General features: G+C 51.4%; 1 protein-coding gene across 3 annotated transcripts in view; it reads right to left on the bottom strand.

Annotated features, from left to right (window-relative positions):
• Nucleotides 1-27,528, bottom strand: part of B4GALT4 (beta-1,4-galactosyltransferase 4) — a 44,540-nt gene that overhangs the window by 7,804 nt on the left and 9,208 nt on the right. For 2 of the 3 annotated variants that reach the window (XM_068165962.1, XM_068165963.1), the window contains exons 2-4: nucleotides 7,773-8,230; nucleotides 4,031-4,263; nucleotides 970-1,157 (exon numbers count right to left, since the gene is read on the bottom strand). In XM_068165962.1, the coding sequence (XP_068022063.1) occupies nucleotides 970-1,157; nucleotides 4,031-4,263; nucleotides 7,773-8,019 (668 nt within the window). In that variant the 5' untranslated portion in view covers nucleotides 8,020-8,230. Of the gene's footprint in view, nucleotides 1-969; nucleotides 1,158-4,030; nucleotides 4,264-7,772; nucleotides 8,231-25,376; nucleotides 25,481-27,528 lie in introns of those variants that run through there. The other variant, XM_068165961.1, reaches the window with a different exon arrangement.

Raw genomic sequence — 27,528 nt, 5'->3', positions numbered from 1 at the left:
CTTTACCTCCTCTCCCAGAGAAGACCAAGCACAAGAAAGGGTAGGCCCTATCAAGGTTTAATTATGGATTGCCACCTTGATACTTCTGCCGTGGCTGCTCCACAGAAATGCAGAGAGCAGGTGCAATGGATGGCAAGAAGGTCCCAAAAGCAGCAGCAGCAAGGGAGATGCCTCCCCAGCTGTGCTTTCAGGCTGCACTGCCAGTTACTAATGCTCCCACATCCTCCTGTTCCAGCAGCATGGCAGGGGCTGGGAACTGACTGCCAGCAGCACATCCATATGTGCACTGACCTCTTATGCACACTGCCAAGAGGGCCAAGGGCATCCTGGCCTGCATCAAGAATAGTGTGGCCAGCAGGAGCAGGGAAGTCATTGTTCCTCTGTATTCTGCATTGGTTAGGCCACACCTTGAGTCCTGTGTCCAGTTCTGGGCCCCTCAGTTTAGGAAAGATGTTGAGTTGCTGGAAGGTGTCCAGAGAAGGGCAACAAAGCTGGGGAGGAGTTTGGAGCACAGCCCTGTGAGGAGAGGCTGAGGGAGCTGGGGTTGCTTAGCCTGGAGAAGAGGAGGCTCAGGGGAGACCTTCTTGCTCTCTACAACTACCCGAAGGGAGGTTGTAGCCAAGTGGGGGTTGGTCTCTTCTCCCAGGCAACCAGCACCAGAACAAGAGGACACAGTCTCAAGCTGCACCAGGGGAAGTTTAGGCTTGAGGTGAGGAGAAAGTTCTTCCCAGAGAGAGAGATTGGCCATTGGAATGTGCTGCCCAGGGAGGTGGTAGAGTCAGCATCCCTGAAGGTGTTCAAGAGGGGACTGGATGTGGCATTTGGTGCCATGGTTTAGTAGTCATGAGGTGTTGGGTGACAGGTTGGACTCGCTGATCCTTGAGGTCTTTTCCAACCTTGGTGATTCTATGATCATCAGCAACATGGCATTTCCCCTTTCATAGTCCTTCTGTATTCCTGGTTTCCTACCTGTATCCAGTGCTGTTCCTGCCCACTACAAGGTGCTTTGGTTGTCTGTCACACATGTAAGTGTTAAAGTCATTTTCTGGCACCAGATCCACATCATGGAAGATGAAACAGTCCCAGTTGGCTTCTTTTATGGCTTCTAGGTATCCTACATTCAGCAGTTTGGCTCGATTAAATTTGCTGTTGCCAGCCTGTGGAAGAGAAGAGAAAGAACCTCTGAAGAAGGGGTCAAACCTTTTGGACCAGAACTGCTTCCAGGCATTTGTTCTGATCACATAAGTTCAGAACTGTGTTTGGGTGTTGCAGCCTTTACAGCAGCAGCCACACAAAGAGCTGCCCCATAACATGGGTACAGCATCCAATTGGCCTGTGGTGCAACGTGCTGCTTCAGGCTCTGCTTGTCATGGACAGAGCCAGGGCAGGGATGCCTGCAGTCATCTGGGCACCAGAAGCATGTGTGCTGCATGATGCAATCTCACTGCTATTGCTGCTCCAGTCCTGCAGCTCCCAGCAGGCTACATAACACAAGAGGTATCAGTAAACAGTTTAGAAACTGGCACTCCATAAAACTCTGTCAGTAAGGTTCATGGAATTGATCACAGTATCACAGTATCGATTAGGTTGGAAAGGACCTCGAGGATCATCGAGTCCAACCTATACCAAACCCAAGCAAAAAACCCCACACTGGAAACATACCAGTTAGGGGACAGGTGTCAGCAAAACTGTCACAGATCTCAAGCTGTGCCAAGGGAGGTTTGGGCTGGATGTTAGGAAGAAATTCTCCACAGAGAGAGAGATTGGCCACTGGAATGTGCTGCCCAGGGAGGTGGTGCAGTCACCATCACTGGAGGTGTTTAGGAAATGACTGGCTGGGGCACTTGGTGCCATGGTTTAGCTGATCAGATGGTGTTGGGTGATAGGTTGGACTCGATGATCTCAAAGATCTTTTCCAGCCTGGTTTTGATTCTATTCTATTCCTGCTTGTACACTCAGTTTAGAAGACAGCAGAGTTTAAGGAGTACTCTGTGCTTCCTGAGGTCACACAGTAGGTGGCAGAGTGGGACATCAAAAGCAGGTCTCTTCATTTGCAGCGCCTCTATCTGTAGCTTAGTTGCTATGCTGCATGCAAACTCCCCCCTAGCACAGAGCTTCACCTGACTTGGACGTGCTGGAAGGTGTCCAGAGAAGGGCCAGGAGGATGAGCAGAGGGCTGGAGCACCTCTCCTGTGAGGACAGACTGAAGGAGTTGGGGCTGGTCAGTCTGCAGAAGAGAAGGCTCCCAGGTGACCTAATTGAGGCCTTCCAGTATCTGAAGGGGCTACAAGAAGGCTGGGGAGGGACTGCTCAGGATCTCAGGTAGTGATAGGACTAGGGGGAATGGAATGAAGCTGGAGGTGGGGAGATTCAGGCTGGAGGTGAGGAGGAAGTTCTTCCCCATGAGAGTGGTGAAGCCCTGGAATGGGTTGTCCAGGGAGGTGTTTGGAGCCCTGTCCCTGGAGGTGTTTAAGCCCAGGCTGGATGAGGCTGTGGCCAGCCTCACTGGAGAAGAGGAGGCTCAGGGGTGACCTCATTGCTGTCTACAAATACCTGAAAGGTGGCTGTAGCCAAGAAGGGGTTGGTCTCTTCTTCCAGGCAAGCAGCACCAGAACAAGAGGACACAGTCTCAAGCTGCGCCAGGGGAGGTTTAGACTCAAGGTGAGGAGAAAGTTCTTCACCCAGCGAGTCATTGGAATGTGCTGCCCAGGGAGGTGGTGGAATCACCATCCCTGGAGGTGTTCAAGAGGGGATTGGATGTGGCACTTGGTGCCATGGTCTAGTCATGAGGTCTGTGTTGATAGGTTGGACTCGATGATCCTCGAGGTCTCTTCCCACCTTAGTTATACTGTGATACTGTGATGCACATAGCTTATTAGGCACAACAGCCAGCAAACAGAAGAGCAGAGCTAAACACAAACTGAGGCCTTTGATCCAAACAACTCCAAATTTGAAGGCAGAAAACAGGTCAGCCCAGCTCTGTATGTGTATAGGGCAAGAAAAACGAGTTGCATCAGTAGTGCAACAGATGCTTACAGTATCACAGTATCAGAGTGTAACTAAGGTTGGAAGAGACCTCGGGGATCATCGAGTCCAACCTATCAACACAGACCCCATGACTAGACCATGGCACCAAGTGCCACATCCAGTCCCCTCTTGAACACCTCCAGGGATGGGGACTCCACCACCTCCCTGGGCAGCACATTCCAATGACGAATGACTCGCTCGGTGAAGAACTTTCTCCTCACCTTGAGTCTAAACCTCCCCTGGCACAGCTTGAGACTGTGTCCTCTTGTTCTGGTGCTGCTTGCCTGGGAGAAGAGACCAACCCCCACCTGGCTACAACCTCCCTTCAGGTAGATGTAGAGGGCAATAAGGTCACCCCTGAGCCTCCTCTTCTCCAGGCTAAGCAACCCCAGCTCACTCAGCCTCTCCTCACAGGGCTGTGCTCAAGGCCTCTCCTCAGCCTCATTGCCCTTCTCTGGACACATTCAAGTGTCTCAATGTCCTTCTTAAACTGAGGGGCCCAGAACTGGACACAGGACTCAAGGTGTGGCCTAACCAGTGCTGAGTACAGGGCACAATGACTTCACTGCTCTTGCTGGCCACACTATTCCTAATGCAGGCCAGGATGCCATTGGCCCTCTTGGCCACCTGGGCACACTGCTGGCTCATATTCAGGTGGCTGTCAACCAGCACCCCCAGGTCCCTCTCTGTTTGGCAGCTCTCAGCCACTCTGACCCCAGCCTGTAGCTCTGCATGGGATTGCCATAGCCAGCCTTGAACAACAACTCAGAAAGAAGTTACTTAGACTGGGACAGGGATACCAGTTAATGTTTGGTAACCCTTCCCAGCTTTGCCCCACCAGCAGCTGAGACCCTGTAGTGCCACCATGCACCCCTCAACAAGTAGAAGTGTTTGAAGCAGGCGTGGAGGATTGATGTTAAGCAGAGGGAGGAGCACGACTCCTCAGTCTGCAGACCACAGATATCATCCCCTCCCAAAACACTTCACTGCACAGTTGCCTCACCTGGTGAATAACATAGATGCCATAGTCCAGCTGCTGCCTTTGTAGGAAGGGGTGGAGGTGCTCCAGAAGGTACAGCAGGTGCATCTCTCTGTTGCGGTAGGGGATGATGATGGCCACACGCTGCAATGCTGAGCACTCTGTAGGGTGATACCTGCCTCTGGCTACTCCAGGGTTCTCCTTTTGGACTTCTTCTAGTGTGAGAGATGGTTTGAAGGAGAGTTTGCTGACACCTTCTGTAGGAGAAGCAAGGAGAAGCTTTTCTGAGTTGTCATTGTGGCTAGTCCAGTCACTTAATGAAGCATTCTGCAACCAGCATAAGCAACCCCCAGGATCAAACCCCCCCAGTTTGTCTCCCTGCCTTTGCAAGAGTAGTGCTAAAAGGATATTACCAAGAGGAGTGCTAAAAGGATATTACAAAGGTAGAGGAAAGAGAGAGATTGAGCATTCAGTTGATTAAACTGATTGTAGAGTATCAATGAGCAGATAAAAAGAAGGGGAGCGGGGGCGGAAGTACAAGAAGTTGAAAACCAAACCAGCTGCAAAGGCAAAGCAGAGGTGAGAGGAATGGAAAGAGCCACAGGATTGTTGCCATGAGAATTCATCTCTAATTGAAGTGTGAACAAAAGCATCACAGGCTTGAAGCTATCCATTTTTGAAAGGTCATACACCAAGGCCTTCTGTAGCCAAGTGAAGTTCTCATAACTTCTCTTGCATTAAGCTATCACCCCTGCCCCTCCAGACTCAACAAAGCCATCCACAAGAAGGGCTGGATGGAGGAACCTGGAAACTCCAGGCCTGGCAGCCTGACCTCAGTGCCAGGGATCATTATGGAGCAGATCACCTTGGGGGCAATCACAGCACACCTGCAGGATGGCCAAGGGCTCGGGTCCAGCCAACATGGCTTAGGAAGGGCAGGTGATGCCTCTCCAACCTGATCTCCTTCTATGACCAGGTGACAGCCTGGTGGATGTGGAGCTGTGGATGTGGTCTACCTGGACTTCAGCAAAGCCTTTGACACCATCCACCACAGCAAATTCCTGGCCAAGCTGTCAGCCCCTGGCTTGGACAGCAGCATTCTGAGCTGGGTTAGGAACTGGCTGGAGGCTGAGCCCAGAGAGTGGTGGTGAATGGTGCCACAGCCAGCTGGCAGCCAGGCACCAGTGGTGTGCCTCAGGGATCAGTGCTGGGCCCCATCCTCTTTAATATCTTCATTGATGATCTGGATGAGGGGATTGAGACAGTCATCAGCAAATTTGCAGATGACACCAGGTTGGGAGCAGATGTTGGTCAATTAGAGGGTAGGAGAGCTCTGCAGAGGGACCTCAACCAACTGGACAGATGGGCAGAGTCCAACAGGATGGAGTCCAAGTGCTAGGTGCTGCATTTCAGCCACAACACCACCATGCAGAGCTACAGGCTGGGGTCAGAGTGGCTGGAGAGCAGCCAGGCAGAGAGGGACCTGGGGGTGCTGATTGACAGCCACCTAAACATGAGCCAGCAGGGTGGCCAAGAGGGCCAATGGCATCCTGGCCTGCATTAGGAATAGTGTGGCCAGCAGGAGCAGGGAAGACATTGTGCCCCTGTACTCTGCACTGGTTAGGCCACACCTTGAGTCCTGTGTCCAGTTCTGGGCTCCTCAGTTTAGGAAGGACATTGAGACACTTGAAGGTGTCCAGAGAAGGGCAACGAGGCTGAGGAGAGGCCTTGAGCACAGCCCTGTGAGGAGAGGCTGAGGGAGCTGGGGTTGCTTAGCCAGGAGAAGAGGAGGCTCAGGGGAGACCTTATTGCTCTCTACAACTACCTGAAGGGAGGTTGTAGCCAGGTGAGGGTTGGCTTCTTCTCCCAGGCAAGCAGCACCAGAACAAGAGGACACAGTCTCATGCTGTGCCAGGGGAGGTTTAGGCTGGAGGTGAGGAGAAGGTTTTTCCCAGAGAGAGTTGTTAGCCATTGGAATGTGCTGCCCAGGGAGGTGGTGGAGTCACCATCCCTGGAGGTGTTCAGAAGGGGATTGGATGTGGCACTTGGTGCCATGGTCTAGCCATGAGGTCTGTGGTGACAGGTTGGACTTGATGATCTTTGAGGTCTCTTCCAACCTTGGTGATTCTGTGATATTTAATAATGAAAAGGGGAAATACTGAAGAAAGAAGACTTGGGCCCAAGATCAAGATAGCTCAATAAACATTTTGAAAAGGCAAAAGCTGCATGGATAAGCAAGGCAGAAAGAGAAATGCATTTGCTATTTCCCATTGGCAGGCAGGTGCCCAGCCATGCCCAGGGAAGCAGGGATTCAGCACACAAGGTAGCTGTTGGGAAGGCGAAACACCGGAACCACAAACCAGCCCTTCGCCTTTCCCCGAGCTTTCACTGCTGGGCACGACACATGGTATGGTCATACAGGATGGAATATCCCTTTGGTCACTTGGGGTCAGCTGGCCAGCTGTGTCCATGCTCACAGTATCACAGTATAACTGAGGTTGGAAAGGACCTCGAGGATCATCGAGTCCAACCTATCAACACAGACCTCATGACTAGACCATGGCACCAAGTGCCACATCCAATCCCCTCTTGAACACCTCCAGGGATGGTGACTCCACCACCTCCCTGGGCAGCACATTCCAATGACGAATGACTCTCTTGGTGAAGAACTTTCTCCTCACCTCGAGTCTAAACTTCCCCTGGCACAGCTTGAGACTGTGTCCTCTTGTTCTGGTGCTGGTTGCCTGGGAGAAGAGACCAACCCCTTCCTGGCCACAACCACCTTTCAGGTAGTTGTAGAGGGCAATCAGGTCACCCCTGAGCCTCCTCTTCTCCAGGCTAAACAACCCCAGCTCCCTCAGCCTCTCCTCACAGGGCTGTGCTCAAGGCCTCTCCCCAGCCTTGTTGCCCTTCTCTGGACACGTTCAAATGTTTCAATGTCCTTCTTAAACTGAGGGGCCCAGAACTGGACACAGGACTCAAGGTGTGGCCTAACCAATGCAGAGTACAGGGGCACAATGACTTCCCTGCTCCTGCTGGCCACACTATTCCTAATGCAGGCCAGGATGCCATTGGCCCTCCTGGCCACCTGGGCACACTGCTGGCTCATATTCAGGTGGCTGTCAATCAGCACCCCCAGGTCCCTCTCTGTTTGGGAGCTCTCCAGCCACTCTAACCCCAGCCTGTAGCTCTGCATGGGGTTGCTGTAGCCAAAGTGCAGCCCCTGGCACTTGGACTTGTTGAATGCCATCCCATTGGACTCTGCCCATCTGTCCAGTCGGTTGAGGTCCCTCTGCAGAGCCTTTCTACCCTCTAACTGACCAACATCTGCCCCTAACTTGGTGTCATCTGCAAACTTGCTGATGACTGACTCAACCCCCTCATCCAGATCATCAATGAAGATGTTGAAGAGGACGGGGCCCAGCACTGGCTGAGAGCTCAACCTCTCAGCCAGCCCACCACATTTCAGGGGGCCAGAGAGAGACACACAGAGGCTCAGTGTGCAAGCACTGTTCAGCAGCAGCCAAGTCAGCGGGGCGCTAACAGCGCAAACGCGCAGCGCTGGCCGGGCTGCTAACCCGGCCTGCCCCGGCACAAACACACTGCCACATGTCAGTACCTCAGCCTGGAACGCTGACTGCAGCTGCTTGTGTTGAATTTGTTTCACAGGAAAAGTGCCCAGCTGTAAAATGGCCAGGAAGAAACCCCAGGCAGCAGTACCAAAGCAGACATAGCTTGTTAGACAGGAGAAAGCACCATCACTTACTCAAGTATGGAGAAGGAGATGGGCAGTGACCCTGAACTTTCACAACTGATTCCATCTCTTCTTTTTGACTGTCCTCCAGGCCAGGTACCTTTCTGAAACTTTCCACCATGCTCCCAGCTTTAGCAATTTCCTGTCTGTAGTCCACAAAGTAACCGAAGGCCACCCATAGCACCGTGAAACACAAAGTGACAAGCACCCACACTTTGAGCTTATGGAGGAAGGAAACAAGATACAAGCTGAAGGCCATGGCTCTCTCTGCTCTGCAAACTGCTTCCTCTGCTCTAAAGCCAAGGCAGGCCACTGCCACCCAGCAGGGCTGAAAACAAAGGTCCCAGGAGGAACGTCACAGTAAGGAAGAGAAGCTTGAGGTAAGGAGGGCTGCCACACTTCCTGTGGTTTCACAGTTCATGGAGCCATGGTGCTTTTGACTCTTCAGATGTCCAAAAATATGACTTAACCTGGACACAAACACACACAAAAAAAAAAAGAGAGTTAGTTTCTACCACCATCCACAGCTGCACCTTCAGTGACTTCATGAAAACAGCTTATGACAAATCCAGGCTGGGCAGTGACTGGCTGGAAAGCAGCACTGAGGAGAGAGACTTGGGGGTGCTGGTGGACAAAAAGCTCAACAGGAGCTCTCAGTGTGCACTTGCAGCCCAGAAAGCCAATCAGATCCTGGGCTGCATCAGGAGAAGTGTGGCCAGCAGGTCGAGGGAGGTGATCCTCCCCCTCTACTCAGCCCTGGTGAGACCCCACCTGGAGTACTGTGTCCAGTTCTGGAGCCCCTATTCCAAGAGGGATGTGGAGGTGCTGGAAGGTGTCCAGAGAAGGGCCAGGAGGATGAGCAGAGGGCTGGAGCACCTCTCCTGTGAGGACAGACTGAAGGAGTTAGGGCTGTTCAGTCTGCAGAAGAGAAGGCTCCCAGGTGACCTCATTGTGGCCTTCCAGTATCTGAAGGGGGCCTACAGGAAGGCTGGGGAGGGACTGCTCAGGATGTCAGGTAGTGATAGGACTAGGGGGAATGGAATGAAGCTGGAGGTGAGGAGGAAGTTCTTCCCCATGAGAGTGGTGAAGCCCTGGAATGGGTTGTCCAGGGAGGTGGTTGAGGCCCCATCCCTGGAGGTGTTTAAGCCCAGGCTGGATGAGGCTGTGGCCAGGCTGATCTAGTGTGGGGTGTCCCTGCCCATGGCAGGGGGGTTGGAACTGGATGATCCTTGTGGTTCCTTCCAACCCTGAATGATACTGTGATACAAAACATGAAAGGAACAGCCTGAGCCATTAGTCAGAAATTAAGACCTCTAGTCCTAGCTCAGCCACAAGCCAGCTGCATGAATTTAAGCAAATCACTTCCCTGCTTTGTTCTTTATTCCCAGTCCTCTGATCTGAAAGAAAAAAACCAACCCAAAGCACAACTGCTCCCCCATATAATGTCTGCATGCAGTGCCTGGCAATACTCAGACTGTCCTACATCTATTCTAACCAAAAGCAACGGCAGCTGGAAGGCAGGAGATCCTGCTGGCCATGAGTAAAGTCAGCTCTTCCCACCAAGATGAAAAGCACATGAATCCCCTGCAGAATGAAACTGTTTTCTTCTGAAGGCAGCATGATTGTTACCAGGTTGCTCTACACAATGCAGAGTGAGCCCTGTAATATTTGAATGCCATCAGAAGTTGTGCTTTTCTATCTGCTGCCTACCACAGAATCAATAAGGTTGGAAAAGACCTCAGAGATCAACAAGTCCACCCTATTACCCAACACCTCATGACAACCATACCACCTTGGGGGTCTTTGCCCAGTATTCCACTCTCACATGCTGCTGCAGGAGGCAAGTCACAGTATCACAGTATAACTTAGGTTGGAAAGGACCTCGAGGATCATCGAGTCCAACCTATCAACACAGACCCCATGACTAGACCATGGCACCAAGTGCCACATCCAATCTCCTCTTGAATGCCTCCAGGGATGGTGACTCCACCACCTCCCTGGGCAGCACATTCCAATGGCTAACAACTCTCTCGGTGATGAACTTCCTCCTCACCTCAAGTCTAAACCTCCCCTGGCGCAGCTTGAGACTGTGTCCTCTTGTTCTGGTGCTGGTTGCCTGGGAGAAGAGACCAACCCCCTCCCGGCCACAACCACCCCTCAGGTAGTTGTAGAGGGCAATGAGGTCACCCCTGAGCCTCCTCTTCTCCAGGCTAAGCAATCCCAGCTCCCTCAGCCTCTCCTCATAGGGCTTGTGTTCAAGGCCTCTCCCCAGCTTTGTTGCCCTTCTCTGGACACGTTCCTTTCAAGGAAACGGTTTGGTTTTTCAGTGTTAGGCCTGTGAGGATCCAACCATTTGTTCTGTTTCCCACCCTCTTTCAAGACCTCCATTTTCATACAGCCTTCCACTGCCACCATACTGGAAAGTTACAGTGCTACAGGCTGGGGGCAGAGTGGCTGGAGAGCAGCCAGGCAGAGAGGGACCTGGGGGTACTGGTTAATAGTAGGCTGAACATGAGCCAGCAGTGTGCCCAGGTGGCCAAGAAGGCCAATGGCATCCTGGCCTGCATCAGGAACAGTGTGGCCAGCAGGAGCAGGGAAGTCATTGTGCCCTGTGCCCAGCATTGGTTAGGCCACACCTTGAGTCCTGTGTCCAGTTCTGGGCCCCTCAATTTAAGAAGGACATTGAGACTCTTGAATGTGTCCAGAGAAGGGCAACAAAGCTGGGGAGGGGTTTGGAGCACAGCCCTGTGAGGAGAGGCTGAGGGAGCTGGGCTGCTTAGCCTGGAGAAGAGGAGGCTCAGAGGAAACCTTATTGCTGTCTACAACTACCTGAAGGGAGGTTGTGGACAGGCGGAGTTGGCCTGTTCTCCCAGGCAACCAGCAGCAGAACAAGAGGACACAGTCTCTATCTGTGCCAGGGGAGGTTTAGGCTGGATGTTGGGAAGAAATTCTCCATAGAAGGGGTCATTGCCCTTTGGAATGTGCTGCCCAGGGAGGTGGTGGAGTCACCATCCCTGGAGGTGTTTAGGAAGAGACTGGATGGGGTGCTTGGTGCCATGGTTTAGTTGATTAGATGGTGTTGGGTGATAGGTTGGACTCGATGATAGCAAAGGTCTTTTCCAACCTGGTTAATTCTAGTCTATGCTATCAGAACTGGCCTGTATTCTTAAAAACCCAGCTGCTCTGACACACAGACTGGTGGCAAAAGGGCAAAATTCTTTCATTTTGCAAATAAAATATTTTAAAACTACCCCTGGAAAAGAATAGAAAGAAACATAAGAAAGCAATTGGTAGTTAGTACAAGTGGCTTACGGTGCCTGCAGGTGCAAAAGTGCTAAGGCACAAGGGTGTTAAATTACAACCTTTGAACTTGCCACACCAACCTTTTTTCTCCTCTCCTCTCCTCCCATTCAGTTAGGTGAAATCTCACACCTATCAATTTTCTTTGTCACCTTTGCAAGATTCCTTTCTAAGTAGACACTGCTGAAGTTCCCAGTGCTTGCCTCTGACAAATACACCAACTGTCCTACTGTCAGTGGGAATCATTTCCCAGAACAGAATAGAATTAACCAGGCTGGAAAAGACCTTCGAGATCATCAAGTCCAACCTCTCACACAACACCATCTAATCAACTAAACCATGGCACCAAGCACCCCATCCAGTCCTTCCTAAACACCTCCAGTGATGGTGACTCCACCACCTCCCTGGGCAGCACATTCCAATGGCCAATCTCTTTCACACACAGAATGCCTCATGAAGACCCCTCTTCCCCAAATAGAATACTAAATAGTAGTCCTAGAATCAGTAAGGTTGGAAAAGATCTCAAAGATCATCAAGTCCAACCTGTCACCCAACACCTCAGGACTACTAAATCATGGCACCAAGTGCTTCATCCAGTCCCCTCTTGAACACCTCCAGTGATGGTGACTCCACCACCTCCCTGGGCACCACATTCCAATGGCCAGTCTCTCTTTCTGGGAAGAACTTTCTCCTCACCTCCAGCCTAAACCTCCCCTGGTGCAGCTTGAGACTGTGTCCTCTTGTTCTGGTGCTGGTTGCCTGGGAGAAGAGACCAACCCCCACCTGGCTACAACCTCCCTTCAGGTAGTGGTGAGACCCCACCTGGAGTTGGTGAGACCCCACCTGGAGTACTGTGTCCAGTTCTGGAGCCCCTATTACAAGAGGAATGTGGAGGTGCTGGAAGGTGTCCAGAGAAGGGCCAGGAGGATGAGCAGAGGGCTGGAGCACCTCTCCTGTGAGGACAGACTGAAGGAGTTGGGGCTGTTCAGTCTGGAGAAGAGAAGGCTCCCAGGTGACCTAATTGTGGCCTTCCAGTATCTGAAGGGGGCTACAAGAAGGCTGGGGAGGGACTGCTCAGGCTCTCAGGTAGTGATAGGACTAGGGGGAATGGAATGAAGCTGGAGGTGGGGAGATTGAGGCTGGAGGTGAGGAGGAAGTTCTTCCCCATGAGAGTGGTGAAGCCCTGGAATGGGTTGTCTAGGGAGGTGGTCGAGGCCCTGTCCCTGGAGGTGTTTAAGCCCAGGCTGGATGAGGCTCTGGCCAGGCTGATCTAGTGTGGGGTGTCCCTGCCCATGGCAGGGGGGTTGGAACTAGATGATCCTTGTGGTCCCTTCCAACCCTGAATGAAACTAAACTAAACTAAGTTACACAGGAATACAGTTGTATACAGCACCTTATAGAAGCCCTTCTTGTCATCTTTAGTATCCCTAAATCACCCAGGTGGTGGAGTCACTGTTCCTGGAAATGTTCAAAAAAGGACTGGACATGGCACTTGAAGCCAAGGTTTAGTTGTCAGGAGGTGTTAGGTTGGACTTGGTAATCTCTGAGGTCTTTTCCAATCTGGTTGATCCTATGATTCTAAAGCATGTGCAAACAATTCAATCAAAAAGTCAACACTCAGTGAATCTTGGTATCAGCAATAACCTCCAAGATACTGGAAATGTGGGGGTTTTTCTTGTGCACTTTGGAACTCACGGTGACTAACCCTCAAAGAGGGGTGAGAAAACATCTGCTGTGTGACTAGATTCTTCCCATAGCTGTCACACCTGACTAGCTAGGTCTGACCTTCATCACAGGTACCAAGAAACTTTCATAGGAACATAGAGTACAAATCTTCCTGTGAAATGAGTCTCACTGAAGCATAACCAAATCTAGTTTAGCAAGCTACAGCTGACCAGAATAGCACAGCAATTAAAGGCACAAAGCTAAAAGCACCAAGGAACTTATTCAAACTCAGAAAAAACTAGTTATGCAAATATCACATTGGCCAGAGTACCAAAATCAGTGAAAAATGAGAAAGGTCTCCATCCACCATCCCTGGAAGTGTGCAAGAGGGGACTGGATGTGGCACTTGGTGCCATGATTTAGTTAGTCATGAGGTGTTGGGTGACAGGTTGGACTTGATGATCTCTGAGGTCTTTTCCAACCTTATTGAGTCTATGATTCCATGAAAAGCTGATGCTGTAGAGTGAAAATTCTATCTTTTAAGCTTCAGTTATTTCTTGGAGGGTTTAGTAAAGCAGATTGTCATGCTTCTTCATGATACCCCCAGAGCTAACCCATTTCTGCTTTTGATTTTGGCCCAAAGAGAATCAGTAAGGTTGGAAAAGGTCTCAAAGATCATCAAGTGCAACCTGTCACCCAACACCTCAGGACTACTAAACCATGGCTTCAAGTGCCACATCCAATCCCCTCTTGAACACCTCCAGGGATGGTGACTCCACCACCTCCCTGGGCAGCACATTCCAATGGCTAACAACTCTCTCTGAGAAGAACTTTCTCCTCACCTCCAGCCTAAACTTCCCCTGGTGCAGCTTGAGACTGTGTCCTCTTGTTGTGGTGCTGCTTACCTGGGAGAAGAGACCAACCCCCACCTGGCTACAACCACCCTTCAGGTAGTTGTAGAGAGCAATAAGGTCTCCCCTGAGCCTCCTCTTCTCCAGGCTAAGCAACCCCAGCTCCCTTAGCCTCTGTGCAAGGCAGTTCTAGACCTCAAGTTTAACAAGCATCTAAACCTGCTCCCTTCACAGGCATGTCCTTCTTTTTGGCAGACTGGTTTTACAGTAGGGCACTGAGCTAAAAGTTTTTAACATCTCTTTCATAATCCTATTACCTCTGTTATAAAAGAAAGAAAGAAACCCATCACCAACTGCATGGGAGAATGCTGAAGGCACGGGCTATTTAGCAACCAACCAAGCAAAAACAACACCCACCAAAAACGCCCCCCCAAACACACACAAAATTACAAAGAAAAGAAACCAAATCCTCAAGCACTTTTTCCACTGCTCAGGACTTGAAGCCAAACGAAGCAAGCATGTTAAACCACTTACTGCTGCTGCTGCCACAGCCCTCCTTCCTGTAGAGCAGTCACTCCAAGAAGTATGGAGAGTGGTATGCAAGCAGCAGATACTTTTGATCCAGGAAACCCCACACCATAATGAGATCTCTGTTACTTCTCCCATGTTGCAGGAAGGGGACAGCTCAAAAATTGGCAGGGTGACCAATAAAAGCACCAACACCTCCTGCTTTCCCCCAGCCCTAAGAGGTTCCCGAGTGCCATTCCACATGCCCCTCCCTCAGCTCACATCCACTCGGGATGGCAGACAGCCTCCCTCCTTTCCCCCTAGCAGAGCAGGGCACCCAGCCATGCCTCAGCAGAGAATAGAATAAACCAGGTTGGAAAGGATCTCAAAGATCAAGCCCAACCTATCATCCAACACCATCTAATCAACTCAGCCATGGTACCAAGCACCCCATCCAGTCTCCTAAACACCTCCAGTGATGGTGACTCCACCACCTCCCTGGGCAGCACATTCCAATGGCCAATCTCTCTTTCTGGGAAGAACTTCTTCCTAACCTCCAGCCTAAACCTCCCCTGGTGCAGCTTGAGACTGTGTCCTCTTGTTTTGGTGCTGGTTGCCTGGGAGAAGAGACCAACATCCACCTGGCTACAGTCTCCCTTCAGGCAGTTTTAGAGAGCAATAAGGTCTCCCCTGAGCCTCCTCTTCTCCAGGCCAAGCAACCCCAGCTCCCTCAGCCTCTCCTCACAGGGCTGTCCTCCAAACTCCTCCCCAGCTTTGTTGCCCTTCTCTGGACACCTTCCAGCAACTCAACATCTTTCCTAAACTGAGGGGCCCAGAACTGGACACAGGACTCAAGGTGTGGCCTAACCAGTGCTGACTACAGGGCACAATGACTTCCCTGCTCCTGCTGGCCACACTATTCCTGATGCAGGCCAGGATACCATTGGCCTTCTTGGTCACCTGGGCACACTGCAGGCTCATGTTCAGCCTGCTGTCAGCCAGTACCCCCAGGTCCCTCTCTGCCTGGCTGCTCTCCAGCCACTCTGACCCCAGCCTGTAGCACTGCATGGGGTTGTTGTGGCCAATGTGCAGAACCCGGCACTTGGATGTGTTCAATCTCATGACCTCAGACTCTGCCCATCTGTCCAGCCTGTCAAGGTCCCTCTGCAGAGCTCTCCTACCCTCTAACAGATCAACTCCTGTCCCCAGCTTGGTGTCATCTGCAAACTTACTGATGATGGACTCAGTCCCCTCATCCAGATCAGCAATAAAGATGCTGACCAGGATGGGGCCCAGCACTGATTCCTGGAGCACACCACTGGTGCCTGGCTGCCAGCTGGACGTGGCACCATTCACCACCACTCTCTGGGCTCTCTGCCCTCTTGTCCATACCTGTGGAGAAGTCCAGGCACTCCCCCTGCACTCCCTTATCACCTGGAAATATTTGTTGATGTCATACCAACACAGACAGAAGTGTGTATGCTATGCAAGGGTGCTTCAATAGGTCTAGCTTTTCCACCTCTCTGCCCCATAATACTCCTCTAGCAACCTGGCAGAATCAACAGGATGGAAACAAAGGAGGTGTCTCTGGCACCTTGCCCATCTAGGGGGCACACAGCTGCCAGGAAGAGCTTTGCTGCCAGCCTGCCTAAGCCTCCTCCCTCGCTGCTATGTATTAAAGCTGACATATAGGTGCAGCTCTGTGGAAGGCAGTGTCTAAGAGGACCTTATGAGCACCCTTATATCACATAAGAGGTGGGATTTTCTCATGCTTCCAGTCAACAATGACAAAACCCCACAGAAAAGATGGGGCCTGAGCACACTCAGGGGGCAGGGCTGAGGCAGACTGAATTAGAGGTGAGGAGAGAAAGGAGAGACACAGCTTTGCAAGGAGTTTCCTGTAACTCAAACCTGTTTGAGCTCTTTGTGCAGTAAGCACATTCCAAGCATGTAGATATTTCAGAGCTGTCCCAGAAAGCCTCCTCTACAGCACAAAGGTCTGATTTATTATTAGGACTGCACAGGAGCTCTGGGGGGGGAATGTTTCCTTGTTTCAGACACGTAGCAGCATAGATAAACCCCTTAGGATCATTGTGTGCTTTAACTGGTCAGCCACAAAGTCCTATCAGCCTGGGTATCAACTGGCACTATCTCACCTTCCTCTCTGCTCCTGCTTCCAAAACATACTTCCTCTGCACCAGCCCTCATGCAAACATGGGGTGAGCCAGATCAGGAGGCTGCAGCAACCTTCTGTGATCCTCTGTCTGCTCTTCTCACTGAAACCTATCAGAAGACCTGGTTCCACAGTTCTGTAACCACCAGCAGCAAAACACTAGCTCAGCTTCCAGTTCAGCAGAAATGGTTATTTTGGGAGGATGATCATAGTATCATCAGTCAGGGTTGGAAGGGACCACAAGGATCATCTAGTTCCAGCCCCCCTGCCATGGGCAGGGACACCCCACACTAGATCAGCCTGGCCAGAGCCTCAGCCAGCCTGGGCTTAAACACCTCCAGGGATGGGGCCTCAACCACCTCCCTGGACAACCCATTCCAAGGCTTCACCACTCTCATGGGGAAGAACTTCCTCCTCACCTCCAGCCTCAATCTCCCCACCTCCAGCTTCATTCCATTCCCCCTAGTCCTATCACTGCCTGAGATCCTGAGAAGCAATACACATTCCCAGACAGTAACTGATAGCATTCAAACTGCCTCAAACAAGCCAGTTTTGAAGAGGAAACACATGAATTACAAAGAAACTGACCAAGGTGCACTCATGGGGTTTGATTAGAGTAACAACCACTGCCAGATAAGACATTTCAGTTGTGCAAGGGCTACCAACAGATGTTCTGGCTCCACTCAATTTTCTTGCCCTCTATTACCTGGTAACTACTTGATATTCAATACAGAAGTTCAAACAGCCATTACAACTCCCTGATTCACAATCTAAAACAAGATAAAGAACATCTACCACACCAGGAAACAACCTAGGTGTTTGTTTTATACTGTTTCCATGTGTGTGGGCATCAGAGAAGCCCTGCAACAGACATAAATGAAGGCAGGCCCGGCAGGCAAACACAACAAATCCATTTCACACACAAGGAGCATCCTAGCAGAAAGGTCTCCCCTGAGCCTCCTCTTCTCCAGGCTAAGCAACCCCAGCTCCCTCAGCCTCTCCTCACAGGGCTGTGCTCCAAACCCCTCCCCAGCTTTGTTGCCCTTCTCTGGACACCTTCCAGCAGCTCAACATCTTTCCTAAACTGAGGGGCCCAGAACTGGACACAGGACTCAAGGTGTGGCCTAACCAGTGCTGAGCACAGGGCACAATGACTTCCCTGCTCCTGCTGGCCACACTGTTCCTGATGCAGGCCAGAATGCCATTGGCCTTCTTGGCCACCTGAGCACACTGCTGGCTCATGTTCAGCCTACTATCAACCAGTACCCCCAGGTCCCTTTCTGCCTGGCTGCTCTCCAGCCACAACAAATCCATTTCACACACAAGGCACTGAAAGACTCTCCATCCATCTTTCACTCTGAATTGTTGGGCAGTGAAGAAAAGAGAAGCATCCCAGCACCTCACCTGTCCTTAACAGTGATGCTATTGTTCTTCCACCCAACGCTACCCCAAAAGGAGGAGGGCTATTTCTGTGTTCAAATCTGATTTGGTTAATGATTATAGAGCTGAACCATTTGTTCCACACAGAAGGCACTGGACAAAAGCACCAACTCCTGAGCACTGGTTATCATGAAGTCCACTGTCTTTTGGCTGTGTGTTATTCATTTTCTGGCTGCCAGACACCCACACAGCAGCTTTCTCACTTCCCTGACAGGGTGAGGGGAGTGGGGGGGACGACACAGTAAGATTACAAAGCTCATGGTTTGAGCTAAACACAGGGAGATCAATTACCAACTACAGTCAAAGATAGATTCAACTCAGTAAAAATTAATGTGCTGCCAATTAAAAATAGAGTTGGATGGTGAGAGCCAAGAGCTGAACCACTTTCCATCCCCTCCTTTCCTTCCAGCCTCAACTTCACTACTTCATTCCTACCTCCTCTAGTCCCCATTTAGAATAGAATAGAATTAACCAGGTTGGAAGAGACCTCTGAGATCATCAAGTCCAACCTATCAACCCAACACCATCTAATCAACTCAACCATGCAAGCACCCCATCCAGTCTCTTCCTAAACACCTCCAGGGATGGTGACTCCACCACCTCCCTGGGCAGCCCATTCCAATGGGCAATCACTGCAATGGGCTGCCCATGTCACAACAGTGCAGGGAGACAGGGAATGGGGGTCCCCACTGCCACTTTTTTCTCCTCACATTTCCACCCCTGCTTCAAGCATGACTACAGCCCTTCACAAACTGCTCCAGCATGGTCTTCTCCACAGCCTGCAGGATGGATACCTGGTCTGTACCAGGAGCACCTCCTCCCCTTCTGCTTCTCTGGGCCTCAGTGTTCAGAGCTGTTTCTCCCTTCTTTGCCCCACCCCCATTCACTCATCTCTCAGTGCTGCTGTGCAGCATTTTGCACTTCCTTAATAGATTTTCACCATGGGGCAAGCAGCTTGGCCAACAGGCTCAGCTATGGACAGCAGAGGGTCTATTTTGGGGCTGGCTGTGTTCAGCACAGCTGCAGCACATGGCCTTTTCCTCAGAGAAACCAGCACCTGCACCACGACCACAGCCAACACCAGGTGCCCTACACCCAGTATAGCATCTCACTAGCTGAAGCAAAATAGAGACTTAAAAGTGGTTTAAAAGGTCCACTCTGTTTCTTGAAATTAAATAGACACAAGTAATCATTAAGATTTCATTTGGTTTACTCAGAATAGAGGCATTTTCTGCCTGCTTGTAACAGAGTCCTCTCCAGCCACAGCAGGCACCTGTGAGCTACACCCCTGAGCTCTGTCATCCTCTACTGATGTCCAAAATAGCAAGTCCCCACTTCTACCACCTCAGATTAACCAAGTGACACTTCCTGACTGTTCATCTGGACAGTAGTTGAATGGTGCAACTAGCCTGCCACAGCTCTGCCAATCTATCTCCAGGTAGAGAAACTTAAGGTTACAATTTCAGGAACACAGGAGGGGGGGGAAATAAAGAATCAAGTTACATTTTAATACAAAGCCCCAGAGGAATCTTGACATGAGCACTGCTTTTGTTCCAGTGCTTCACATCTCAGACCTTGAGGAGTGGTGATATGGCTACTTTTAACAGCTCCAGGCAATTTGGTGAGCAGAGACATACACTGTCACAGTTTACCTACAGAACAGAGGCCTGACCCTTGACAAACAGCACCTAAACCACCACATCAAGACTTTAGGAAGGAATAAACCAGGTTGGAAGAGACCTTCAGGATCATCAAGTCCAACCTATCATCCAACACCACCTAATTAACTAAACCATGGCACCAAGCACCCCATCCAGTCTCCTCCTGAACACCTCCAGTGATGGTGACTCCACCACCTCCCTGGGCAGCACATTCCAATGGCCGATCACTCTTCCTGTGTAGAATTTCTGCCAGCCTAAACTTCCCCTGGCACAGCTTGAGACTGTGTCCTCTTGTTCTGGTGCTGCTTGCCTGGGAGAAGAGACCAACCCCCTCCTGGCTACAACCTCCCTTCAGGCAGTTGTAGACACCAATAAGGTCTCCCCTGAGCCTCCTCTTCTCCAGGCTAAGCAACCCCAGCTCCCTCAGCCTCTCCTCACAGGGCTGTGCTCCAGACCCCTCCCCAGCTTTGTTGCCCTTCTCTGGACACCTTCCAGCAACTCAACATCTTTCCTAAACTGAGGAGCCCAGAACTGGACACAGGACTCAAGGTGTGGCCTAACCAGTGCAGTGTACAGGGGCACAATGACCTCCCTGCTCCTGCTGGCCACACTGTTCCTGATGCAGGCCAGGATGCCATTGGCCTTCTTGGCTGCCTGGGCACACTGCTGGCTCATGTTCAGCCTACTGTCAACCAGTACCCCCAGTTCCCTCTCTGCCTGGCTGCTCTCCAGCCACTCTGGCCCCAGCCTGAGATCAAAGGAAAAGCTGATGCTTTCTTTACTCAGCCACTACAGAGCCTTTGCTGCATGACCCATCATTATCAAGCCCAGAGCAGCTCAGCTGTTGCTACTCCCAAACTCCAGCACCGTTTTCACTTTCCTAAGATGTAATGAACTGTGATCTTATGCTGGGAAATGCAACCTAACATCTCCAGGCCAAGAAACACATTTATGAATGGCCTCTCTTGTTACACAACTGACTGAGCTACTGACCTCACTGTAAAAGCCACAGCACAGTCAGGCAGAGTGCAAAGCTGAGCAAAGAGTGCAGCAAGCAGTACTGGCACACCCTGTAACTACCTAAGTGCTCACCACAGAAGTGTCTTTTAAAACACATGCTACACAGTTTAACAAACACCTTCCCCCACAAAGCCAGTGGAACAGTCTGAAAAAGCACAGGGGAGAAAACAGATTTCTGTGAACACAGGCATCTCATGTATAATGGAAAGGCAAGGTCATGATCCGACTCAGCAATAACCTATCTTTTTCTGGCAGCTGCTGCCCTGCTGGAGGGGATGCCAGATGTCAGAGAACTTGTCACTTTACACCAAAAACCAGGAACAAAACCCCACCAACAAATCTGGCCAAATCCCCCACACCCCTCTCCCTGCACAAGAGCAAAGAAAACAAGAGAAACCAACAGCTGAGAAAAACACTGTATTAAAATAGTGCACATTCTTATTTTAGCGTGAAATCAGCCCCTGGCTTGGACAGCAGCACACTGCACTGGGTTAGGAACTGGCTGGATGGCCGACCCCAGAGAGTGGTGGTGAATGGTGCCACAGCCAGCTGGCAGCCAGGCACTAGTGGTGTGCCCCAGGGATCAGTGCTGGGCCCCATCCTCTTTAACATCTTTATTGATGATCTGGATGAGGGGACTGAGTCCATCATCAGTACATTTGCAGATAACACCAAGCTGAGGGCAGGAGTTGATCTGTTAGAGGGTAGAGAGGCTCTGCAGAGGGACCTCGACAGGCTGGACAGATGGGCAGAGTCCAAGGGCATGAGATTGAACACATCCAAGTGCCAGGTTCTATACATTGGCCACAACAACCCCATGCAGTGCTACAGGCTGGGGTCAGAGTGGCTGGAGAGCAGCCAGGCAGAGAGGGACCTGGGGGGTACTGGTTGACAGCAGCTGAACATGAGCCAGCAGTGTGCCCAGGCAGCCAAGAAGGCCAATGGTATCCTGGCCTGCATCAGGAATAGTGTGGCCAGCAGGAGCAGGGAGGTCATTCTGCCTCTGTACACTGCACTGGTTAGGCCACACCTTGAGTCCTGTGTCCAGTTCTGGGCCCCTCAGTTTAGGAAGGAGGTTGACTTCCTGGAAGGTGTCCAGAGAAGGACAACAAAGTTGGGGAGGGGTTTGGAGCACAGCCCTGTGAGGAGAGGCTGAGGGAGCTGGGGTTGCTTAGCCTGGAGAAGAGGAGACTCAGGGGTGACCTTTTTGCTCTCTACAACTACCTTAAGGGAGGTTGTAAACAGGTGGATGTTAGTCTCTTCTCCCAGGCAGCCAGCACCAGAACAAGAGGACACAGTCTCAGGCTGCACCAGGGGAGGTTTAGGCTGGAGGTTAGGAAGAAGTTCTATACAGAGAGTGATTGCCCATTGGAATGTGCTGCCTGAGGAGGTGGTGGAGTCACCATCACTGGAGGTGTTCAGGAGGAGACTGGATGGGGTGCTTGGTGCCATGGGTTAGTTGATTAGGTGGTGTTGGATTAGTTGATAGGTTGGATGCGATGATCTGGAAGGTCTCTTCCATCCTGGTTTATTCTAATTGTTCATACCTAACAGTGATTCATTTAGGCCAGTATCAACCACAGGTAGCTAAAGCAATACAGGATGGAAGTGTGGTTACTTAACACATATGTAGTTTCCAGCTTACAAGTGCCAATGAACAAAGATGTACAACTTCATTAGTTCTCTTCCCCTGCAATGTGTATTATGAATGCATACCTGAGAACAGAATCCCACCATTTGCTTCTCCCAGAGGTACTTCATCATGAGAATTTAATCAAAAACAGTCCCTTAGCCATGAGCAGATCCTTTTTTCCAGTCTTAGTCAGGATCACAAATTGTCAGTGCCTACCTGCAGAGCTAGCTACCAAGATACTGTGTAGAGGGCATGATTTTGTTAAGCTGTTAAGTGCACAGGCCCTTTGCCATGTCAGAACATCATTTACATCGATGCAGACTTCTGCCCAATTATCAGATGGGTTTTAACAGGGGTGAAAAGTTTAAAGCCTACAATGTAAGAGCTCTAACCCACATCCTTTGGAGGTGCTATGGCCAAGAACAGCATCTGACAGAAATCACAATCATTACAACAAGTGTAGCTTGAATGCTTGGGGATGCAATCCTTAAAACATGCACCCAAGAATCATAGAATAAATAACGTTGGAAAAGACCTCAGAGACCATTAAGTCCAACCTGTCACCCAACACCTCATCACTACTAAACCATGGCTCCAAGTGCCACATCCAATCCCTCTTGAACACCTCCAGGGACAGTGACTCCACCACCTCCCTGGGCAGCACATTCCAATGCCCAATCTCTCTCTCTGGGAAGAACTTTCTCCTCACCTCCAGCCTAAACTTCCCCTGGTGCAGCTTGAGACTGTGTCCTCTTGTTTTGTTCCTCCTCTCTGCCTGGGAAATGAGACCACCCCACCTGGCTACAACCTCCCTTCAGGTAGTTGTAGAGAGCAATAAGTCTCCCCTGAGCCTCCTCTTCTCCAGGCTAAACAACCCCAGCTCCCTCAGCCTCTCCTCACAGGGCTGTGCTCCAAACCCCTCCCCAGCTTTGTTGCCCTTCTCTGGATACCTTCCAGCAACTCAACATCTTTCCTAAACTGAGGGGCCCAGAACTGGACACAGGACTCAAGGTGTGGCCTAAGCAGCGCTGAGCACAGGGCACAATGACTTCCCTGCTCCTGCTGGCCACATTACTCCTGATACAGGCCAGGATGTCACTGGCCTTCTTGGCTGCCTGTGCACACTGCTGGCTCATGTTCAGCCTACTATCAACCAGTACACCCCCAGGTCCCTTTCTGCCTGGCTGCTCTCCAGCCACTCTGACCCCAGCCTGTAGCACTGCATTTATGAAAATCAGATATAGCTGCTACAAAAATGACAAGGAACCACTTACATAAATCTAAACCAAGACAAGTGATACTTAAAAGTGTTTATCAGGAAAAATCCTATAGAGTAACAGCAACCTGGATGAAAGGTGATATGCTTCACAGTGTTAAAGAGAAGTTCATGGGAAATTATTTAAGTAGCAAAGCGACAGAGAATATAGCATTTAGAGGAAGATCATCTCACAGCTATCAACCTTACTGATAAAAAAGGCATACAAGGCATACTCAAAGAATGTGAGCAGATCCTAAAGTTGATTTCTTTGGGGTTTTTTAATGTTAGCCAAATAGGTTAAGGGAGGTGATTCTCCCCCTCTGCTCAGCTCTGCTGAGACCCCACCTGGAGTACCGCATGCATTTCTGGAGCCCCTATTACAAGAGGGATGTGGAGGTGCTGGAAGGTGTCCAGAGAAGGGCCAGGAGGATGAGCAGAGGGCTGGAGCACCTCTCCTATGAGGACAGACTGAAGGAGTTGGGGCTGTTCAGTCTGGAGAAGAGAAGGCTCCCAGGTGACCTAATTGTGGCCTTCCAGGATCTGAAGGGAGCCTATAGGAAGGCTGGGGAGGGACTGCTCAGGATCTCAGGTAGTGATAGGACTAGGGGGAATGGAATGAAGCTGGAGGTGGGGAGATTGAGGCTGGAGGTGAGGAGGAAGTTTTTCCCCATGAGAGTGGTGAAGCCCTGGAATGGTTTGTCCAGGGAGGTGGTTGAGGCCCCATCCCTGGAGGTGTTTAAGCCCAGGCTGGCTGAAGCTCTGGCCAGGCTGATGTAGTGTGGGGTGTCCCTGCCCATGGCAGGGGGGTTGGAACTAGATGATCCCTGTGGTCCCTTCCAACCCTGACTGATACTATGATAACTTAACGACATCAAGCTTTCACCTTGCTCTCCAATCCCCTCTTGGAAACTGAGTTCTTCTAAACTGACACAACCATTCCTTGGGAACTTCCTTAGCTGTCAATCGAAAGGGTGGAAAGAATGTTAAATCCATAGGAGACCTCCATTCTAACTTTGAGATAAGCAGGTGCTAGTAAGAAATTAAATACATATATTCCTTTTTTTTTTGATTACTTCCATAGTGCTGTGAAAATCTTAAGGCTGCAAAGTTTTCTAATCATATTGAGAGCTAAACTTTAGAAGCTTTTGTTTCCAATCATATTGAGAGCTAAACTTTAGAAGCTTTTGTTTCCAATCATATTGAGAGCTAAACTTTAGAAGCTTTTGTATTGAAAACCAAACCTTCTCAAACACTTCTGCTAGTAGCCCCATTTCTGCTTCCCCTTGAGACCTGCAAACACATTTCCATCTTCCAACTGGGGCATTTTCATCACATGAGAACTCTTATGAATATGTGCAAACCTTCTCTCAAGTCCTCCAAAATACCACCTAGAGCAAGGAGTGAAGCAGCTTATCTATCATCAGGGAGAAAATTGTAGCTCACAGCATCACTTGACTGCACTCCTGTTTCTCCATGCGTGAAATGACGAAAACACCACCAAGTACTGAGTTTACTATGAAACCGTTCCAGAGCTTTGCTTCAAATGGAAACAGCGGTGCACTGCGTCCGTCTTCTTAACTCCGGAGCTCCGGAGCCCAGCGACAGAGCGCTTCCACCTGGCGTCTGATTTTCAGATAGGCAACTGTTGCCTGGTCTATCAGTTTCAGTCACACCACACTAGAATGAAATCACGTAGCAGCACACTTACTCGCAGGAACACATCCCCAAGCCCTCCTCTTGACGCTCAGGAGAGACCACCGCAGGGGGATCGATCCCCTGCCCGCGCAGGGCACAGGCTAGAAGGGGCGAGCTGCAGGAGGCGAGCCAAAGTTTGCTCTACGCACCAGATGCTCCGGCTACGAGGCTCAGTTAAATAACCCCCCCTTTCGCTCTTTCACTACGGACTTCAAACTACAGCACCCTGGAAACCGCTTATCCCCACCCCTCGTTTCCACGTCCTTACCCCTCCCTCCACAATTACACCCGCTCCAAACGCCCCCTTCCCGTCACCGCAGCCCCTCTCTCCGCCCGCCCGCCCCGATTACGGGCCGGCCCGCCCCGACAGCGGACAGCTCTCCCCCGTTGTTTGCTCTGACTCCCGTACTCACGCGATCAGCACCGGAGGACACCCGCTGCCCGCCGCCGCCGCTTCGCCCCGGGGGTGGCTCCACACGCAGAAGGGTTACCCCGGCCGCGCGCCGACGACCAGCCCCCCGGCCCGCGCGCAGGCGCTCTAGGCCCGAGCGAGCGAGCGGGCGGGCGCGAGCACGAGTGCGCGCACGCGTGCCCTCCTGTCGCTGCCCAAGCACGGCGTGCCGGGGGCGGGGCGAGGCGATGCGGGGCGGGGCGGAGCGAGGCGGGGCGAGGCGCGGCGCGGCGTCCGCCGCCGCCTCCTCTGCCGCGGCTGGGGGCGCGGGGCGGGAGCCGATGTCTTCGGGAGGGACAGCTCCTCCCTGCCTTTCTTCCCTCACCATCCGAACGTGGGTGACGGTAAGGGCATGACCCCAGCCACCCACGGACCGCGGGGATGGAGCAGCCGCGGAAACCACCCGGACAGGGACAGCAGAGCCTCCGCTGCAGCGGTAGTTGTCTTCCCGTGTGCCTCGCCGCGGCGGGGCAAGGGGCGCGGGCCCTGCAGGCCAGCCGGCCTCATCCCTTTGTTTGCTTTAGGGTTTCAGAGCAAACTCTGGAGGCATAACTTTATCAGCAGGGTCAGGTGCTGCCAACGGGGCAGCACGCCCGGAGCTGTGTGTGCTTGGGTGCCAGAGCCCTGCCAGGTCTCGGCGCTGGTGGGGATTGTAGAATCGTCTGGCTTAGAAAAGACCTTTAAGAGCATTGGTTGTAAACTGGAAGAGGGGAAATTCAGACTGGATACTAGCAAGAAGTTCTTTACAGTGAGGGTGGTGAGACACTGGAAGAGGTTACCCAGAGGAATTGTGGATCATAGTACCATAGAATCAGTCAGGGTTGGAAGGGACCACAATGATCATCTAGTTCCAACCCCCCTGCCATGGGCAGGGACACCCCACACTAGATCAGCCTGGCCAGAGCCTCATCCAGCCTGCTCTTAAACACCTCCAGGGATGGGGCCTCAACCACCTCCCTGGACAACCCACTCCAGGGCTTCACCACTCTCATGGGGAAGAACTTCCTCCTCACCTCCAGCCTGAATCTCCCCACCTCCAGCTTCATTCCATTCCCCCCAGTCCTATCACTACCTGAGATCCTGAGCAGTCCCTCCCCAGCCTTCCTGTAGCCCCCTTCAGATACTGGAAGGCCACAATGAGGTCACCTGGGAGCCTTCTCTTCTCCAGACTGAACAGCCCCAACTCCTTCGGTCTGTCCTCAGAGGATGCTCTCTTCCTGGAGGTGGTCAAGGCCAGCTTGGATAGCCTGGTCTAGTGGGAGGTGTCCCTTCCTGTGGTTGGAACTAGATGATCTTTAAGGTCACTTCCAACCCAAACCATTCTATGATTACCTAACTGTACCAAGTCTGCTGCTAAACTGTGTCCCTCAGCACCACACCTCTGTGTGTTACACTTTTCAGCTGCTTCCTGGGGAGCCTATTCCAGTGTTTGAGAACCACTGCAGTGAAGAAGTTTCTTCTATCCAACCTAAACCCCCACATCGTGCTACTAGGGAGAAGAGAGCAGCCCCCACCTCCGTACAACCTCCTTTCAGGCAGCTGTAGAGAGCAAGAAGATCTCCCCTCAGCTTCCTTGTCTTCACACTAAACAGCCTCACTTGCCTCAGGCACTCCTCATAAAACCTCCAGATTAAGGTCACTGAGTCCAACCATTATCTAACTCTGACTCCTGGCCAAGCTGTCAGTCTCTGTCTTAGCAGCACTCTGAGCTGGGTTAGGAACTGGCTGGAGGCTGAGCCCAGAGAGTGGTGGTGAATGGTGCCACAGCCAGCTGGCAGCCAGGCACCAGTGGTGTGCCCCAGGGATCAGTGCTGGGCTCCATCCTGTTCAATATCTTTACTGATGATCTGGATGAAGGCATTGAGTCCATCATCAGTAAATTTGCAGATGACACCAAACTGGCGGCAGGAGTTGATCTGTTAGAGGGTTGGAGAGCTCTGCAGAGGCACCTTGACAGGCTGGACAGAGGGCAGAGTCCAAGGGCAGGAGATTGAACACATCCAAGTGCCAGGTTCTGCACATTGGCCACAATAACCCCATGCAGAGCTACAGGCTGGGGTCAGAGTGGCTGGAGAGCAGTGGACAGTTGATGGTTGAAAGTAGGCTGAACATGA

The sequence above is a fragment of the Melanerpes formicivorus genome, unplaced genomic scaffold (genome assembly GCF_026170545.1).
Source record: "Melanerpes formicivorus ecotype bairdi unplaced genomic scaffold, bMelFor1.0.p_v2 SCAF_95, whole genome shotgun sequence".
NCBI lineage: Eukaryota > Metazoa > Chordata > Aves > Piciformes > Picidae > Melanerpes > Melanerpes formicivorus.
This window is presented reverse-complemented; position numbering and strand designations above follow the sequence as displayed.